The sequence below is a fragment of the Cyprinodon variegatus genome, unplaced genomic scaffold (genome assembly GCF_000732505.1).
Source record: "Cyprinodon variegatus isolate N-32 unplaced genomic scaffold, C_variegatus-1.0 Scaffold429, whole genome shotgun sequence".
Classification (NCBI taxonomy): domain Eukaryota; kingdom Metazoa; phylum Chordata; class Actinopteri; order Cyprinodontiformes; family Cyprinodontidae; genus Cyprinodon; species Cyprinodon variegatus.
Genome location: NW_015150882.1, coordinates 335,603 through 356,305, shown reverse-complemented (window position 1 = coordinate 356,305; position 20,703 = coordinate 335,603). Strand labels below are relative to the sequence as shown.

Genomic DNA, 20,703 nt, shown 5'->3' with positions numbered 1-20,703 from the left:
TTACTGGAACCATTTAATATGGCCACTACTGTGCTGTTATTAGAAAACTGGAAAGAATGGTAGGAACGTGACCTTTATTTCATGCACTTTTTTGAGTTTTAATCCATTGTTTACATGTGATAATTGACTTTTCCAACCTGTCATAAGTGTACACTGCTAATTTCGTTGATCAAAGATTGAAGACTTGCTGCTGAGCAGTACTTCAATGATTCAAGGATTTGTATTGTAATTCACATCTGTATGTTTGTAGCACAAAATTTGGATTTGGGTTTTGGGTTCCAGTTAAATAAGCTCACCGTTTGTGTGTCAGGATGTTCAGCACAGCAGCCAGACCAGAAAAAAAAAAAAAAAAAGGCAGGAAACCTTCACTGATTCTGGCAGAATAGCTTTTCTTTTTTTTCAAACCGTGTAACTTGAGTATTCATGAGGGTAATGTTAGCTAAATGATGATTTGTTAATACATGTCAGTTCAACACATTGAGCTATTTAAGAGGAATACTAATGCTACCAATTTTACATACCTCGCTAGTTAAAAACATACTCTTTACTTTCTGTGTAGAACGTGTGCTCACTATGGATTTCTAACTAGAAGATACTTTATTGTCACAATAAAGATGGCTGAGTCATGTAGGGCAGAGGCCAGAAGCAGAGGACGATGACGCAGAAGAAGCAGTAAAATATATCTATTTGTGAGAAACCAAGCAGGGATCAGGATAGAGTTTGCAAAGATGTTCCTGAACAACTTGTGTTCACTTACACGCACCAGTATTTATTTTTGTATAATGTTAGGTAGTAGTCAGGGCTTGACATTAACACCCACCAACCCGCCCCATGTGAGTGAACTTAAGCTGTGGTGGGTAGCACAGCCACTCCTGGCCTCTTTGACGGGTTGGATTCTATTTATTTTTTAATTGTATTTTTCTCACATTACATCTGAAATAAAAATCAAATCTAACTTCCATGAACACCACCTGCGCACAGTCTTCATTGGTCCGTTAATGACCGATGTCACAAAGAAAAGTAGAAAAAGTAAAGCGATTAACTGAAACTGTCCCAGCTCATCTGTGTCCCTGTGTGTTTTATCCACAAATATAAAGTGGACAAACATAAAAGACATATTGATTAGCAATACATTGCTGTTTGGATGCTTCACTGAGGTAAGATCAGTATACTGTTCCATATATGTTCAAATTGTAAGAGACAGTTTTATTCTCATAATAAAAGGAGAGGGTCGTCCTAAACCCAGAGATAATCAAACTGACCTCTGAAAAATCTCTGAGATGATGGTTACAACACTGCTCAAAAGTTCTTCTATTTATTTGAATGGGCCCACACAAATTGGCAGCAAAAGATGCAGCACTTTTGAATACCATAGCTGCTTAACTAACCAAACAATGGCAAGATCAGCTTTCCAGATAATGAAATGTAGAAACAGTGAGAGTCATTGCTTGTGCAACAGTTCTCCATTTGTGTTTCAACACTGACAAAACAAAGTTGCATACTTCTCATCTCCATCACATTGTAGTAACAAAAGCCTTGCCCAAGGCCCAGAAACACACACCTTGCTCACATTTTCCTTAACCATTTATCGTCCTTTTGTGGTCATGGATAAAAACAGCAGCAAACAAGGAACAATAGTGAGGTCAAATGTGGTCTGCAAGGTCTGCCTGTTGCTTTCTGTTTTGAATGTTACCTTCTGTTAATTATAGCTACAGTGAATAATTTTTAGCTACATCTAACGTCCAGACTGCAGACCGCAGCAACATGAACATCTCCCTCCAACCGCTTCCCCCCCAACAGTACGGCGAGCGTTACGGGACAAAATGTCTTCCACGACGTCCGCATCACCTACNTAGATGATGATAAATAACATAGTTATGTATAATATATTACATTTCTGACTGTATATCCCTGTAATTATTACACACTGTAGCTTTAAGTAAAACATTTTTTAAAAAACTTAAAAAGTGAAATCATTTAAAGGCTAATTAAAAAAGTTAAAAATCTAATTTGAAAAATTAAAAGCTATTTTAAAGTTAATTACCAAGTTAAAAAGTGAAAAAATATCCTGTATTAACAGTAATGTTCTGACTTTGATGCAACAAAAAAGTTTGTTTCTTCTGTAAGTGCTTTTTTGCAAATGTCTTACATTACTCTGATGTTTTAGATTAGATCAAGTGACTATTTTTGTAAATCATATTGACTTTGATTTCCTCCAATAACATTCTTGACTTGAAATTTTGAATTTTAAAGTATTTCACTGAATTCCCTACAGCGGAGGTCTTCAACAGGGGGTCCGCGACCCCTAGGGGGTCAGCAGAGGTACTGCATGGGGGTAACGAAAGTTTTGGTTGATTACACTTTTTTTTTATATTCCCCCCACCAATTTTTCCAGTAATTGAAATGTCTTTAAATACACATTAACATGAATTCAATACACTGTAATAAACAGATAAATATAGGCAGAAGATGTCTTTCAGTCATCAATGCACACATTCAATGACACACAGGAGCTCTTTTAAAGCTGGGCACCGTTTCATCCACAACACCTGTCCCATCAACCAGGAATCAGAAATACTTTAATAATCCCAGGGCAAAATTACATTCCTTACATTACTCCATCTGTAATAGAGTGACTATAGAAACAGCTTGATATAACACAATTTCATACAATATATATAATTAGGGGGTCCCTGCTCCATCTCGCAATTAGTTTGGGGGTCCTTGGCCTGGAAAACGTTGAAGACCCCTGCCCTACCGGGTTAACGCGGTACAGTATTATAGGTATGATTAAAGGTATAAGCATTTGTATAGATAAGAAAAACTCCATTAACTGTTAAAGGTATACTGGAGGATATTCACAAATTTTTGAAAAGACCCACCTCCTCCACTTTAAAAAAAAAAAGCACATACACAACCCAGTACCCGCTCCCGAGAGGGAACGCCTATCAAATGTCTGAGAGAGCATGCACGAGCCAATTTCTCCTCGTGCACACTCTGTTGGAAAGTCTCTGTTTGCACCACTCATACAAGCTTATTTTCCAAAACAAGATTTGCAATTTTTCCACTATGTCAGACTCACCATTGGTAAGTGAAAATGGGGACGAGCACGTAGGACGGTCTTATGTAAACATATAACCAGAATGATTGGCAATTAGGAGGACCACTTATTTTGATGATCCACCCGGAAAAACAACTACCTCCATTATACCTTTAACATGAATCAAAACGGCTTTTTATTACATTAAAAATGACCTGTCAGCCATTTATTAATTATGAAAAACTACTTGTCATTAATTGAAGGTAGTTCTCATACCAATCCAGCAGATTTCGCCCTTCAAAGTGTATCAAAGGTAGTGAAGCAGTGTATGGAGGTTTGTCCAGTTGTGTCAAAGTGGTTCATTGAAACTGTACCTGGTTTCACCATGCTTCACTGGATTCTGTGAATGATTTATAGCAGAGCGTCTCCCCTGCGTCCCTGCACCATCTGAAAAGGCAGAGGGGACCCCTTATATTTTGACAGCTTACCAACACTGGATTTAATTGTATTTTAATGGTTTATGTTAATTGCCAAAAAAACTTGCGCACAACAATAATTCAATTCAGTTAATTTATATAGCGCCAATACACAACACATGTCATCCCAAGGCACTTTACAGTTCACCAGATCATACAGTCAGTTTGATTCAAAGTTTTATATCTAAGGAAAACCAGTTCATTGCATCAACTCATTGACTCGAATGCAATCCCTCACACTAAGCATGCTTGTAGCAACAGTGGAGAGGAAAAATCCCTTTTAACAGGAGAAACCTCCAGCAGAACCAGGCTCAGTGTGAGCGGCCATCTGCCGAGGCCGACTGGGGTTCAACGAGACAGAAGCAGAGATACAGATGGCAACTACAAAAGGCAGCCCCATCCAGGAAACACACAGCCAGGCAGACGAGCTCCGAGCCAGCTCCAATGTCAGAGGATGACGGATAAATCCAGATTTAACTAACAGATTATGCAGTGGGAGAATAGAGATAGAATAAAGCAGAATGATGAAATGGGGGTCCCTATGTCCTCCAGAAATCTAAGCCTATAGCAGCATAACTATAGAGATGCTCAAGATAACCTGAGCCACTCTAACTATAAGCTTTATCAAAAAGGAAAGTTTTAAGCCTACCCGTTAAAGTAGACAGATTGTCTGCCACACTGAGTAAAACTGGTTGTTGGTTCCACAGGAGAGGAGCCTGATAACTAAAACATCTGCCTCCTATTCCACTTTTAGAAATTCTACGAACCACTAGTAAACCTGCAGATTGAGAGCCACTTCGTGGGAACGTCAAGGCTAGGCTAGCTATTCCTTACTACCAGAAATAAAACCGTGTGAAAGCAGGGCTCACTAGAGAAGTGAAGCAGAAGGTGCTATTTAAAAAAAAATAAATTAAAAAAATAAATATGAGAAGACAAAATGCATGGTTCTTAGATCTTTCTACTACTAAAATCATTCAGTAAGAGCAACTAGTTACAAAAATCCCATTAATAAAATAATCTATTTAGTATCTGAGCATCATTATTAATAAAGATTTTGTGTGATGGCTTCAAGAGGACATCAGTCAATAGAATCATGAAGACTGCACAGAGGATGGGTTGGGGGTAAGGATGACATGTTTAAAGTGAGGCTTAGATTATTTGAAAAGAGAAAGAGTTTCGTACAATAGCTGTTTATCTAAACTGTTTGGCATAAGGGAAGGCAAGAAGCAGCCAAAAAGGTCCATGGTAACTGAAGGAGCTGCAGAGGTTAACACCCTAGATTGGAGACTCTGTCTCTGCCTCTAATTTTTCATGTCAGCCTCCTGAATACTAAGGATCCCTATGAGCAATATCTGAAATGCACACTGTGGCCACACAAAAATTACAGTTGTTATAAACCCATGAAGATGTTACATTGTTTAAAGAATAAGATAAAAACAATTTACATTAGTTTACTTTTAATTTAAGTCTTATGGCCCACTTAAAATAATAATAATAATTGAAAAAAACTTGAGATGTGTAGTATGCTATTTGTAAGAGTCCTGCTTTGCCCAAGGTGATGATGATGCTCTGGAAGACATGGCGTGTTTCACCTTTCAGACATCATTTTTGTTCACATTAAAACTATTTCTGGATGCTGTTTCAATATGATGTATTAAAAATTCCCTGATATATGCTTAATGAAACTAAACCTTTCACAATCAAAACTGAATGCTTGATATTCACCAGCTGTGAGATCTTCTTTAGCAGAAAGTCACATGAAGCATCACACAACACGGGGAACCGGTGCGCCTTGTTGGATAGCTGGACTGTCATAAATCAGTGAGTTTTGTTGCTCAGGAAACCTTTAAATAATTTGTGTTACCACATATTCTTCTTGTTGGATTGTGTATTTTTGTGCATGTAGTTCTTTGATGTACTGAATGACATTTGCTGAACTTTTTTAAAGGACACTCACATTTTACTAAACGTATTCATCCAAATAAAACTCTAAAATGTGTTGAATATATTATAAAACTTATTTGATACCAATATTTGAAAATGGCATGAACATAACCAGAACACTTGATTTTCAGTAAAGCTGAAATGATACATATAAAAGTGTTACTGGTCTAATTGATTTAAAGTTTATGTTGGATTTTATTTAAAACAATGCATAGATTTTGTTGTAAAAATCCATGGACTTATAATGCACGAGTACCCCGTTACGCAGCGTAAAGGCAACATTGGACACAGCAAACATTTTTTTCATTTATATTATTTTCATTCATTTATTTTAACAACCCTGTAAAGTCAGAACCATGAAATATACTGCTCTAAAAAAATAAAAAAATGAACTTATAATTAAATCAAACTGTGCACTTAGGAAGCATCACTGATGAACAATTAATTTCACATGGTGGTGTGCAAATGGAATAGACAACAGGTGGAATTTATAGGCAATTAAAGAGAAACTCAATTAAGGGGTGGTTCTGCAGGTGGCGACCACAGACCTCTTCTCGGGTCGTACGCTTTCTGGCTGATGTTTTGGGCATGAAGTGCAGCTCATCCAGGATGGCACATCAATGCGAGATGGAGCTAGAAGGCTTGATGTGTTTGTCAGAGTCTTAACCAGACTGTGAGCGCTACCTGGAGAAACAGTACATCAGGAAATGTGGAGGAGGCCGTAGGAGGACAACAACCCAGCAGCAGCACTGCTACCTGCGCCTTTGTGCACAACAGGAGGAGCACTGCCAGAGCCCTGCAAAATGACCTCCAGCAGGCTATAAATGTGTATGTGTCTGCACAACTGGTTAGAAACAGACTCCATGAAGATGGAGTCTGACACCAGGAAGGCCTGACACCAGGATTGAAAAAATTGCCACTGGCGCCCTGTGCTCTTTACAGAAGAAAGCAGTTTCACATTGAGCACATGTGACAGACGTGACAGAGTCTAGAGACACCGTGAAGAGCGATCTGCTGCCTGCAACATCCTTCAGCATGACTGGTTTGGCAGTGGGTCTGTAATGGTGTGGCATGGTCTTTCTGTGGTAGCATCACTGCCATTAGGTACCGAGATGTGATCCTCAGAATCCAATTGATAACATCTGGGACATCATGTCTTGATCCATCCACCAATGTCACTTTGCAACAGACTATCCAGTTGTAGGGAGATCATACAGACACATGGAGGCCAGACACAATGCAGAGCCTCATTTTGACCTGTTTTAGGGACATCAATTAAAGATGGATCAGCCTGTAGTTTTTCTCCACTTTCTTTTTTTTTTTTTGCAACTCCAAATCCAAGCCTCCATAGGTTAATAAATCTGATTTCCATTGAGCATTTTTAGGTGATTTTGTTGTCAGCAAATTCAACTTTGTACAGAACAAAATATTTAATGTTAAATATTCAATTAAATTCAAAATTTAATTCATTCAGATCTAGGATGTGTTAAGTGTTCCCTTTATCTTTTGAGCAGTGTATTTGTTTAAAATATAGGCCAAATCCTCATCAAATATTGACAAGATGGATGGATTATGTAAATATTCATTTTAACAACTGCAATTAACTAATATGTATAATTTGTGATACACAAGGCATTGCCATGCAATTTGTTTTTGCTCACATTTAGGTTTTTCCCATCTCAAAACTCATCTACTAAATATGATACTTTGTATAAATTTTTTTTTCTTTACCTGTTCAGTAAATTAAAGAAACAACATAAAGTAGAACAAGATATTTTAGATCATCTGCCTCAGTAGGTTGGCTTGTCAAATATTTTTTTGTCAATCTGGAAAAAGTTTAGCCTTTTCCAAGTAACAAAAGAAAAGTTTCATTGAAAACTGTTAATTCATTAAACCAGGTTTAATGAATGTAAAACTAAAAAAAACTCATTGTGAGGAATTTAGAATAAAGAGAAAGAACAGCAAAGCCAGATATGGAGAAAGTGCTATATAAAAAAATTATTTCAGGAAAATATAAATTTTTCATAACCCCCCCCCGTAATTGATCTGAATGACTAGTAATTCTTTTAGGTATATATACTTATTGTGTTTGACAGAAAATTTGAATAAATATTAACAATTTGGAGCCAATTCTTTGTAAAATTCACTTGAATTTTACTCTTTTTGATCACTAGTCCACTACAAAGATTCCTGGTTTAACTAAATCATTATCGGCTCAAAATTTAAATGATTTTCACTCTGATGATAGTTGGATGTATACAAGAGAAAAGTCAAAACAAAACAGATGGCCTTCATGCTTTTAGCATTAGAAACTTGAACTGGAAGAAAATAAGAGTTCACTGATGCCTTTGCTTCTTTCAAACAATTTATCGAGAACAAACATAAAAACAAAACATCAGAAATAAAAAAATACAACTGCCCTGCAGGGCAGAGGAAAGCAAAATCAATGTAAGAATGTCCACATTCATTTGTAAATCAATGCTGGATTAGAAAACCTTAAAGGACAACAAGACCTGCAGCTTCACACTTGAATTGGCATCAAACATTTGAAGACAGGGAAACTTAAAACAGCGCAGTAGTTAAGAACTTAACAACAACAAAAAATAATGCAGCAACTTATTTACAATGATTACTTACTGGATTAGAAACATAACATCCATCCCAGTTTTTCACTGGCTATCATTTTCATTAACAATATCAACAAATATCTCCTGAAAAGTGGACGGTTTTCTGCCCTTGATGTACCAATCCTTGGAGCTCGGAGCACAACCATAACAGCTCGACACATTCCTAAACTTTTAGTTGCTTTTAGAGCAAAACATTGTTGACATCTTTTATCAATCCATCAGAAATAGTTGGGAAGCACGTCAATTCAAACGCATTATATTGAAATCCGAGTAAAAACCAAAAAGAGATACTTTCTCTGAAAAGAGCTTTTATTTTCAAATAAAAATCTTTTAGTTCCACAGAGCCAAACATATCTTTGTGAGGGTCTCAAACGCTGTTTTGATCTCCTCCCCACCCGCCACTGAGGATCAAAGCAGCCTTTCTGTACGCCTGTCCCGATCTCAGATTCTTCTCTCTGCTTATTTAGCTTTGTCAGCATCTCAGGCAAGGACACTGCTTAAGAAGGAAGTGGCAGACAATTACAAGAACAGAATGCTTTGGGGAATCGTTAAAATAGAAAAACTGGTAAAGAGGAGCATAAAAAGGCTGGTTGATTCCTTAAAAACAGTTGACTGTTCGCTCCGAGGAAAAACTGAGCGCATCTTTTGGCAACCCCAAGTCTTCATAAATTATAGAATATTATGAGTGCTGACTAAAATTATTGTTTAGATGCACCAAGAAATAGGCAAATGTTTTTTTTTTTATCTTTTGCCTCTCAGCAAATAACAGTAACGGCTAACAGTTATCAAAACCTTTCAGTACAGTTTGTTAGCCAATTGGGATGTCAGAGAAGGGTTTGAAATGAATTCAGTGGAAGCACAAAGCCCTAAGAAACTATCTAAAAGAAAAACATTTTACTCCGATATGTTGGGTCATGTTTTCGGTTAACTCTGGCTGCTAGAGAGGGGGTGAGAGCGAGACTTTCAGCTGATAACAGGAAGGCTGAACGTATTTTAGCAAAGTTAGCATGTTAGCGTTTTGTGCTTAAGTTGCCCTCATATTTATAATTTCAGATGTAAGGTAAGGATTTACACCCTGTTGATAATACACTTGGAGACTGCTGCTTAAGTAAAGCTTACTGCGCTAATCAACAACACAAAATGCTGTAAAAGACTGCCAACAGTAGCTTCCAATGCTGTTTTTATATCTATTTATATCACAGCTAATCAAGAAAAAACAGTTGTCTAGAATCTGTATTTGCAGGTTAAAGGTTTATTAAAGTTAAAGATATTCACTTATCTAAGGATAATGAAAGAATTTGATCATGTGATGAAATCCAAGTCTTTTTATGGTCTACACCAGAGGTCCACCTCAATTAGCCGTCAGCTGAAAAAAAAAAGTTTATAATTGAAATAAAAAAAAATGATATTTTGGATTGTCATATTTATCTTTATAGGACTTTTGTGAAGTTAGCTGCATTCTCAGAGAGTTCAGGACAAATAACACTAGTGTGCAAAAGCAGGGCACATACTTGAGCGCCATGACAAAATGTTTGGAAAGGGCAAATAAATTTTGCATATAACTATTGATGGGGGTAAAAACATGACCTGCATGATGCTGCATCACTTGAGTTTCTGTTTGGATTTTCAAAAGCTTCCTTTTTAGTATGAAGCCACTTCAGTAACCCCTAGTTTCACTGCACTCCTCCAGACAAAACCCACATCTGATGACTAGAACATCTAAAGTTGTTAAAACTGATCTAATGACTAGTTGAGAAACCCTGGTTCATTATGTCTAGTTATGTGGCAAGAGAGAACATTTTGAATGTGATGACATCTGAGCAACCACAGTGTGGCAATGGATCATTACCAGTCGGACAGTTCAAGGGAGTGATCCGCTCGGCATTTCTTCCACAGTCGGGCCAAACTGATAGTTACTTGTCAGAGTCTTTAAGATAAGAAGCATCCTGTTGACAGAACAATCAATTCCTCTTTTGGTCCCTGTGGCTCTTTTCCTTTAGACTTTGATCTTCAGCATCAAGAGCTAACCCTATCTGTTAAGGATGATGCGTCTCAGTCCAGTGAAGCTGGCTGGCCTGAATAAAAGGTGAAGCTTTCAGCGACTCACATTCACTGTTGTTGAAGGCAGGGGAGGTCATTTGTGATAAACATAAATTGGCCTCTGAAAACCTGCATTGTGAAAAAACAAAGAGTTAATACACTTTAAAACAGTTATTTAGTTAGTAAGAAGAGAGTTAAAAACACAATTACCTCTTACTGAACACTTTGGAGACCCGAGGTGCTCAAAACTTGTGAAGCCCACTTCGTTTATGAGATAAGACGAAAACTGCTCAGGTTTGAGTCTGATGCTGCGATAATTCCTGTTAATGTTTTCCTTATGGAAGAGAAAGAAGAAAATAACTTGTATAACTACAAAAAACAAGCTTTTAATACTGATTATAGAACAGATTCAACGACTGATCTGTAAAGAAAAAAATCCATAAAGCGGTAAAAGTGCACCGATCGCAGGATTCTGGTCAATCATGGATCTTTAAGAATCCTGACCTGCCAATGTCCGATCTAAGTTGACGGAAAAAAATTCATACCTGACACAGAGGGATGTTTCACAGTCAAATAATTTCAATGTAAATATCTTATTTTAAGAAGAAAAACTAAATCTGAAAAAACTAAAATTTTCACTGCACCTAAGGTAATTCTCTGAGGTTTCACGGGGATTTTTTTAGAAGCGTAAGGCATTTAAGAACACAGTTTCTACAGCTGTTACACTCATAAAAAATTGCTAAACTCCCCATTTTCAGTGCAACAGTGACAACTTCCAAATGTGCTAAAGAGAACCCAGTGCTCTTTATAAATGAAAAGTTTAGAGCATTAACAGTCTTACTTTCAGACATTTGAAGATGTAGATGGGATCGGTTTTCACAGTTAAGTATTTGCAGCCACCCCAAATAAAGAAAATCTCAGCTCAGTGATTAGTGGAGCCCAACTCAAGGATAATCTTTTACTGCAGCAGTTTATCTCACACTGATTTGTTTTTTATAAATCCATCCAAACCCATGTTAAGAAAATTATTATCTTACACAACCAGACAGTACTTACAAGCTGTTTAAAAGGCATGCCTTTCCTGTCCTAGCATTACAAATATAAATCTATCTCTGAAAACTTAAGCAGAGATGTGTTTTCCTGGTTAGATTAGACTTAAAAAAAATGTTTTTAGAAATTAAAAAGCCCAAGTGGGTGTGGTGTGTATTGATGGATAAATATGTGGAAATGTTCCTTGTCCCCACTGTTATATACAGTGAAAGATCTACGATGATGTGGGCTTGTTTTTTTAAGGCCTCAACAGAAAAAATTTAACGGTAAAACAAACATGGCTCGACAGTTGATCATTTAATTAGGATAATGATCCAAAACATTAAGTGAAATTGTATGGAGGTTCTTACAAAAACTATTTACTTAAGTATGATTCTATATGGACAAAGTGAATAAATGTACTCAAATGAAAAAAATCACACTGAGAGGATTAACTTTCCACAACTGAAGAATATTTTGTTTGACAGTTTTAACAGATGTATGAGTGTTTATTTACCTAATGAAAAAAAAACAACAAAGAAATAAAAATCTTACTGTCAGCTTCTTCCTCCTTACGTAGGACTCCCAGGGCTGCGGCTCCAGGATGAACAAGCCTCCAGGACGGAGATGTCTGTAGGCTCTTTTAAAGAGCCGTTTCAGACCGCTATCTCCCCAGTTCAGGTGCACCCATTTGGTGACGCTGAGGCACAAGATCACATCATACTCTGCCCTCTGAGTCAGGAGGAGATTGTCATTCTCTAGAACATAGTTAGCCTGGAAGAGAACAAAGCGGGGATAAATAAATAAAAAAAAAAATACAGCTTTAGTAAAAAAAAAAAAGCTGAAAGTTTCTCAGATCTGAAGATCCGAAATATAATATATATAATCTGTTGTAATAAATCAACAAAAAAAAAACTTCAAAATTGCAGCAAACAGTTCAAAGAAAAACAAGTCTGGAGTAGTAAGTCTAGCGTGTCGTCGTTGGTTCGTCGCATCAACTTCTACCACTGCTAGACCCTGATTCTGCATTAATACACCCTCCTGTGTTGGTATTCAGAGATGGAGGACACCATTTAAAAACTAACTACTAACAGTGCAAGATATACATTTTCCTGTTAGGTTTATTTAGCTTTCAACGCTTGTCTACCATTGTTAGTGTTGGCAGGATTTTTGAAATAGAATAAAATATTCTTCATTATTATTCATTAGGGAAAACCAGCAACAAAGTGAGACCTCAGCTTTCATCACAGTTTTACTGTAATTCTCTAAATTCCCTGATATCCCCCTAATCTCCACCCAAAAGACAACTTGCATTTTTATTCAAGCATGTGTTTACACACTTTTGTTATTATAAAAGGTTTCTCCAATTTATTTCTTCCTTATCAATACAAAGATACTTCAAAGCATGAGAAAGCTGCAACAGTAACATTTAACGAATGATTTTATTATGACCTCTCTGATGTGCATAGAGTGCCAAATAAGAGATGACTGAAAATTGAACAGTCTGGTGCCATTAGCTGGATTTTTGACAGTATACAACCTTTTTCGTCTTCCTTGTATTTCTTCACTCTCTAAAATGATTTAATTTGGCCCCGCCGACAAATCAAGCATAAATCAAGCTTTAGGCCAAAGACTGTCCCAATTCACCACAGCACTGCTTTCCTACCCTGGATAGTGTTCTTACTGTTGACCCTGAGAAAAGTAAAGGTCAGGGGCCATGAACAGAAGATAGGAGCCAAGGGTGGGCTTTTATCATATCGTTTATCATTATTGTGACAAATTTATTGATAATAATTTTGATTTATCATCAAACAATAAATTGGAATTAATGATGTTTAACAACCTCAAGAAAATGTGAATTGTCTGTTTTATTTTTACTTCCCCCTCCCTTTTCTTTTTTTAATTATGGGTGGGTTGACAAATAAAATGCTATATAATTATTCAATAAATGCTTTTACTGTGGGAGTTTTAGTAATATGAAAATTATATTTTCGTGACAGAGGTTTTCCTTCTCTACTTTTGTTATTTCAACAGTACCACAAAACATTGTCTTTAGATTCTTAGTTCCCATTTCCTAGCCCTAGTAGGAGCTACAATTGGAGATATTCATAACAGGATAGCTAAAGGTTAAAAATCAGTGATCAAAAACACACAAAAGGCCTGTTCCACTCACTGACATCCTGCACCTTCTGCTCTTCAATAACTGCACTGCTGCTCATCAGACATGTTTGTCCAATTTATAGGTTATATTTATTGCAGGAGCTCTGATTAAAAATAAAAAATATATCAGTGAAACATGCTGCTCTAAAAAAAACTAGTTTTTAGCATTTTAAAACATTTTTAATTCAAGAAATTTAATTGAGCTGAGCAGGTTTTGATCCACATTCAGTGTGGTATGTCTGCTAAATATAGTTCCTCTGTAACAGAAGAAAAAACAAAACAGCCTTTTAATATCTATTTATATAGCTCATCAATTTTTGCCCGATGTTTTCAGTGACACTCGGCTTTCCCAAAAGGACATATTTTTTCTGTTATCTCACCCTAACATTCAGTTTGGCAGACTGAGTGGGCGTCACAGGTATCTAACAGATTTTCTAAATGTCTGCTGATGCTATTAGGTTTAGAACTCACAAATGTGACATCTTGTCTCTGATTAACGGATTTCTTTTTTTATTAAGTATTTTAAAACTAACAAATATTTCTAGATGCTAACAACAGCAGCCTGTTTTCACAAAGTTATAATATGGTGAGGCAGTTAGAAAGACCTCCAGCCAAACGATCCTCTTTCCATTGTTTAATTTGCCATAATTTAGGGGTTTTCCCCACCAAACTGGTTCCAGCTGGTTCTGTGTTTCCCTAGCCACAAGAGGCACTAGTGCTGATAAACTTTTTCTACCCAAGGCCTGGTTAAACACAGCTTTGGTGAAAGAATCCCAGCTAAATCAGATCTGTTGACCTCTTTGTTTCAAACCCTGTCAGAGCAGGTGGAGGGGAGATGACCTGGGTAGAATGCCACTGTTCCTTTGTAAGCTAACGTGCTAAGTACGGAAGAGGATTAGGGCCACTGAACAAATAAAAGTTACTGATTTTTTAATTTTATTTCAGTATAATATGAGAAAAGTCAGCATTCTGACTTTAATCTCAGAATTGTGAGAATTCTGACAACTAACAAGCATGTTAGCATCAAGCCGTAGCCATGCCTGTTTTAGAGACTAGCTCTCTTGTTTTAATCACCTTTTGCTCTTCCATTAATGAAGTAGCATCGCTGGGGACCCCTCGAGCACGTCAAAAGTTACCCAATTTCCTAATTTTCCACCAAAAGTGTCCCTAGCCCTCCAAAAAAACTCACATCTTTGTCAGTGAAGCTGAGTGCTCCCACATCTCTTCCTCCATGGTGCCCATCTACATTAAGTTCCAAAATTCTGAGATTAAAGTCAGAATTCTGAGATTAAAGCCAAAATTCTCTGAAAAAAAGATCCGAATTCTGAGAAAAATTACAGAATTCTGAGAAAAAAGAAAGAATTCTGACTTTTTTCCCCTATATAAAATGAGATAAAATTTAAAAATCAGTCAACTTGTTTTTTTTTCCAGTGTCCCTAAACCTCTTCCGTAGCTAAGGCATTGATAATTTACTATTTAGTTACCGCATGTTAGATGGTGACCTTCTATATAAACAGTCACTCTAGCATGAAAATTGGAGCTGAACTGTCTTTCCAACATCAATATTAACATCATCAAAGCCGGATTGCTTTAGAACGTGTTCTGAGTAGAAGCTGAATTTAGAAGGTCAACTAACTTTGCAATAAAATTTTGCTTCCCACTCATGTGCAAATTTGGATGGACTTTTACTGACCTTTAGGCACAGACATGATAGCCGTTATGCCTCTTTATGCAGCTTCATGTTTGATGCTTGTACACATTAAGGTCAGATTCCTGAAGTATTTCCAATAAAGTGAGTCCAGATACTTCTGCTGCTCCTGTGTTTAATGGCATAGATCGACTTTGCTCCATTTACTCTGATAAGCTGGTAAAAAGTTGTTTTAATATATTTTTAAGAAAGAAAGTTCACCTCAAATTATTGTTTGTGTAGTCATTGCATCAAGATTATGGCCGTTCTCAATCCGTACTCGTGTTCTCGTCAAGTTCGGTCTTGGCAACAACACAGGAAAATATGGACTTGGCGAGACCGCAAGCAGGCAGCATTAATATGGGTCAATTGGGACAGAAGCGTACTCGTAACTTCACCACACGCTCGGCTCTTCTAGAGCTGCATTTTTTTTTTATGCAGCGTCTCTAGATAAGGACCAATCACAGCTGCTTTTTGTCTGTGCACTTCCGCATGAGGTCTGCAACCATCTGACGCATATTCAGGATTTTTTTGAGGTGCGCACGACGCACAGAGACAGATTTGATGGAAGAAGCATAAATTGGCTTTTAGGGCTAAGCAAGTTAGCACCTGAAAAGAAAGAAAAAAAGGCCAAGATCCAGCAAAGAAAGATGGACAAGGAAATATCTGATTCCATGTGGGATAGGAGTGATAGCATTTTTATGGGTTTCTTTTGCATTTATTCCAATTTAAAAGTTTTAACCCATAACTTAAATTTTATTTCCTTTTAAATATGTTACCTTGATGCTGTGTATGATTGTATTTGTTAGGAACGGGAATTTTTAGTTTTCCTTGATGCTCTGTAAATCGGATTATTTAATTATAGGTCTGTCTTTGACCAAGGCAAGCTGTCGCTTTACCATGAGGCATTGAAAGATGGTCAGGTTTTATTAATCAGCTGCCTTAGTTTATGCCATCTTTCGGATAGTTTTTGAATCCTGCCAGGAGAGGGCGCAGATGTATATTTATTTTTGCTTACCACACCCATAGCTGGAATTCTATTGAGGCTGAAAAAGGACTAAAAATTATTAGAAAGGACGCTTGGCGTATATAGCCTTATTTTATCATTATCAAATAGCTTTTGCTGTTTGTACTGGCACATAATGCGACTAAGCACCTTAAATGGATGCTCATGTTGAGAGGATAGGAAATAGTATTAAATTGTAGTTATAGTTAGAAAACCACTGTGTTGGTAGAAAAGCTGAAATCGGTCTCTGCAGGTTGGCGTTAAAAATCTAATTTTTCATATTTGGCATTAATGTGCTTTTTTTTTTCTCTGTAAATGTGTCTAGTCTTCCTCTTTATTTTTGGGGTATAATATATTGATTTAATACAGTCATCACTTGATTTGATGTTAGCATAAAAGTCTATAGTGAAGAGAAAGGCACCTTCTTACCTTAACGAAGGACACATTAGCAGGGAAGTTGCCGGGCTGCGTGTTACACGTTTCTGTAATTGGGGGAGCAGCGATGGGTCCCCTGGAGATCCGCAGAGACACGGGGAAAGAGCAGCTGGACGAGCAATCAGCAGGTGTATCACAATGCTTTGGCTCCACATCATCAGTCTCACTGCCCTGCCTCTGAGTGCCAACCTCATCTTTGTGGCAGTCCATGTCAGCTGTATCGCCGCCCTTAGCTTCATCAGATTTTTTCTCCCTGCCTTCCTGCCCATCGTTCCCATTATTCCCTTCCTGCTTGGCCGGCTTTTTCTCCTGCGTTGCATGCCTGGCCTCTTGGGTCTGTAGCTCAGAGAGATAATGTCTAATGTTTTTACGAGCTGCATGTATGAGACCGCTGTCGATATCCAGACCCAATATGCGCGTCGGTCTAAACATTTTGGCAATATAGAGGGTCAGGTGGCCGGAGTTGCAACCCAAGTCCAGAATATCTTTACCTTCAAACCACTCTTGACGAAGAACATGTATTCGAGGGTCTTCGCTACAGTTTGGGTTGCGATATCCGTAATACTTATTGTAGTTCCCATACTGGAACTTCTTCTGATGTTCCTTTATATGACTGTGGTGCTGCTGGTGCTGGCGCAGTCCTGAGCCGTCGACCCTTGGAGTGTGGAAGGAATTTCTTTGCCCCGTCTTACTGTAACTTTTATCTTCATATCCTGCCTTGCAAACGGGAGTAGAGTGGGTGATAGGGGGCTCCATTTTGCCGGAGTTGCGTCTTCGCTTACGTCTGCTTGCATGATGGTTTATTCCTACGTTTGAGAAAGAGGTTGCATCCTCCACAGGTACCGATGTCATCTCCTCCTTGGAGCTAAATGAGCTGTTAGCGGAGTGTTCGTGAGAATCTCCGGAGACACTTGACAAACTGTTGAGCTCTTTGATGGGGTCTTGTGCAGAGGATGAACCTGGCATACTTGGAGGTTCAGTGGAAGTGTTGACTTTGACTTCGCTTTTATCTGATTCTGACAGGTTCATCTGCGTGGCTGAAATCCCGCTCACTCCTCCGGCTCCTCCCCCATGGTGTCTGTTGCGGTGTCTTTTCCTTCCACCACTTTTGAAGGGGGACACCAAAAAGCTGCTGCCTGTTATTCCACTGTTCAAGTTTAGGGGATCTGTGATGTCTCTAGGGATCAGAATCTCGACAGGATCCCGACTCTTCGACGGCAGCGGTGAGGATTTTGGCGTCTCCGCGTTGAGTGCCCTGTTGACCTCTTCGTCCAGCAGGCTGTTGAGATTAAGTGGGTCAAAAATGTTGCCTCCCAAGAGGAAGTTGGTGGGCAGGACAGAGTCGCTCTCAGAGTTGGCCCTTCGTCTCCTCTTCCCAGATGTGGGATACTTGAAACCGGAACTTGCAGTGTAGCGTCGCTTAGTTAGCTTTGATTGCTGTTGCTGTTTAGGATGATGGAAGGTGTTCCTGCGCTGGATGCTGTTGTCGTTCCCTTTGGGTCTCTGTCCAGTGTCGTCCGTGCTTATATTTTTTGGCGAGGCTGCAGTTTCTGGGGCGGGACAGGCAGCTGCAAAGTCTGGAGTGGCTGCAGCTTCCTCCATCATCACAGAGACACTGCTGTAGCCTCCAGTACAGTCTGAAAGCTGCAGAGGTGACGCTGAGCTGGCTTTTGGACTGCCAACTTTCGTGGTTTGTTCCTCTACAGACATCTCTTTTAGCTTTCAAAGATATTCTTTTCTGGATCTGAAAGCCAAAGAAAAAAGATGCTAGATAAAAACCAATAACAATGAACAATTCACAGAGCTTTACATATATGACAGTCAAGACAAATATTTAAATTAGGGCAAAGCAATGAATTTATCATTTTTTTGTTGAAGGTTACATTTTTGGAAAATCTGAATTTTCCCCCCCACCAATCCACTCCTTAGGCTTCCATCACTCAGAGTGACATAAGTTAATCACTTTTTGTTTCTCGATATCTCCTCATAAAGATAAACTATCTGCAAACATTTAGTGTGTTATAGTTTCACTTATTGATGTAAATCACAAAGATCTCACAAGCATTTTCACAGATTGAATTTTGTTACCCTTTAAGTTAAGGCCAATTTCCACAGGGTTGATTGTAATAAAAGCTTTTGAAAGATTTGCTGGGGAAAAAAAAAAATCGGAGGTTAAATTATTAAACTACATCCCAGACCGAATTTAAATTAGATTAAATGTCATTGGATTAAAAAAATAATATTAAAAGTCAGTTAGTGTAGACACTGGGTATGCTATTCCAATCTGATTTTGACTGAACTTATTAACTTCAACTAAATAAAGATAGCAAAAGGAAAAATACAGCAAGTCCTCTGGTAAATGTGCAGAAATCATGGGAATATTGGTCCATCAAGGGTCAAAATCTCTCGCAAATTAAAGATATGAAAAAATTATGCCTTATATAGAGTATACTGAGATGTAATTAAGATCTATAGATTATTTTAGTTAAATAAAAATGTGATTATACATTGTGTTGGTGTTATAAATTATAGAATAATTTCATTAAAGGTTTCCAATAAAGTTTGCTTCTTTTTTTTTTAAACTAAAATTCAAAGTTTTTTAAGACTTTTGGGTTTTAAGTTTATATTCAGAGCAATTTTGAGTCCAAACATATACTGTAAATATCCAGTAAAATATTTACCTTATATGACAGTTTCTATTGGGTAGTTTTAGTTTTTTTTTAAGCTTAAAGTTTTCAAGAATTGAATTGTCATTTCCAACCATAGATTTGTTTCTGTACTGAGTTTTATTCATTTATTGTTTATTAGAGCAGGTTAAACCCCAGCTGTCATGTTTTAGAAGCACTAGTGTAGTTACTGTAGCCTAAACAGAACCAATTAAATAATAAAACAAAATGTCAGCCAAGTAACCCTTATTTTTTTTCCTACTTGCTTTGATTCTGTTTTATTTTCCTATATTCTAATCATGTAAAGCACTTTGCATTGTCTTTGTACAGAATTGTGCTATATAAAAACAAATTTGCCTTGCCTTTAAGAAAACGATTTTTAAAAGTTCACCGTTTTTCCAAAGACAAGTTTGAGTTCTGTTTAAATGCAGAGGACATTCCTCCAATATGTATTTTAAAAAAGAAAATAATGCTCATAAATTTTTTCACAAACCTTTTTTCCCCCCGACTTTACCTATAAATGATTCATAATAAAAATCAATATGATCCCCGAAGTAATAAGTTTGTATCTGCTGTATAAAAAAAACTTGTGTTTGCGTCCCGAATATAACCTAAAATAAATGAAAATAGTCTTATTCTAACAAACAACCAGTGTTTGAGTCTGTAATGTGACCCGGTAAGGTGACATGTTTCCTGAAGAGCTGAAAAGTTTGGGAGTCCTTGTTGGACGTTAACGCTGTTAGCATATTAGCTTGTAGCTTCTCCATCGCGGGCCACTGCGCCCAAACGTCGAGCAAACGTTCGGCTCAGCTGCGTCAGATAAACAGCCGCTGACCCACCTCGACCTGCTGCTGCCTGGAAGCGGCTATGAAAACGATCCTATCTCCCTGAAGGCCACCTACCCACATGTGTAGTCCCCATCAGAATAACAGTCTCACCTCGCTGTGGAGCTCTCTCCCCGCCTCCCGACTGTCACCGCTCCGCTCCGCTCAGGCTAACGTTAGCATAGCTACCCCACACAACCGTCTCAATAGAAACACTGGAGTGGGAAGGTGCACAGACACGCGCGGCGTGGATAATATGCCCTGGTCTGAACCCCACTCGGGCTCCACTGTTCGTTCAGACTGCTCCTAAATTAACTCTAGTCGTTAGGTATCAGGAGGGTTGGTAAATAAATGATTTCATTCGGTGAAGGAGGCGGCATGGCGGCGCATCCGGGCTCCGAGCTGAAGCCAAGTGTGACTGGGGCGGAGATCCCAGGCTGCAGAGCCCGCAAGGAGGAGAGCCCTGCGCTGCTGTCAGCTTCCTCCTCCTGCTTCAGCCTCTTCACTGGTAAATGTCAGCGGTGGAGCGAAGAAACAGCCCTTAAATATTTGAAGTGGACAGAAGAGAGTGTTTAAGGTAATTTATCACCATAGCCCGGCCAACTTTACTTCTTATATTTGCCCAAATAGGCCCTATTGATTCAAAGTGTAAAAGTCACACTGCTTGGTTCAATTTGAATTTTAGGGATGAAATCCCACACATAGTTACTTAAATAAGAAACATGCATCATTACTAAAAAAAAAAAAAAAAAAAAAAACATGAGTTCTT

At 38.0% G+C, this 20,703-nt stretch overlaps 1 protein-coding gene across 2 annotated transcripts; it reads right to left on the bottom strand.

The window, feature by feature from the left end:
• Positions 1-7,798: 7,798 nt before the first annotated feature.
• On the bottom strand, positions 7,799-20,480 carry LOC107093503 (7SK snRNA methylphosphate capping enzyme-like). 2 transcript variants are annotated; one of them, XM_015388604.1, is made up of 5 exons: positions 20,013-20,480; positions 16,439-18,188; positions 11,712-11,930; positions 10,338-10,461; positions 7,799-10,256 (listed from the first exon to the last, which is right to left on the bottom strand). In XM_015388604.1, exons 2-5 carry the CDS (start codon positions 18,152-18,154, stop codon positions 10,222-10,224), a joined length of 2,094 nt encoding a protein of 697 aa, XP_015244090.1. In that variant the 5' UTR covers positions 18,155-18,188; positions 20,013-20,480; the 3' UTR covers positions 7,799-10,221. The 2 variants fall into 2 exon arrangements, with proteins under 2 accessions (XP_015244090.1, XP_015244089.1); XM_015388603.1 differs by having other exon boundaries at positions 20,049-20,479.
• Between the last annotated feature and the right edge of the window lie 223 nt (positions 20,481-20,703).

Coding starts and splice junctions, on each gene's coding strand:
- LOC107093503 (XM_015388604.1), bottom strand. CDS start 18,154: ATGTCTGTAGAGGAACAAACCACGAAAGTTGGCAGTCCAAAAGCCAGC. Junction 11,931..16,438: donor CTAATGTGTCCTTCGTTAAG/GTAAGAAGGTGC, acceptor GTTCTCTTCCAG/GCTAACTATGTTCTAGAGAA. Junction 10,462..11,711: donor TAAGGAGGAAGAAGCTGACA/GTAAGATTTTTA, acceptor CTCTTCCATAAG/GAAAACATTAACAGGAATTA.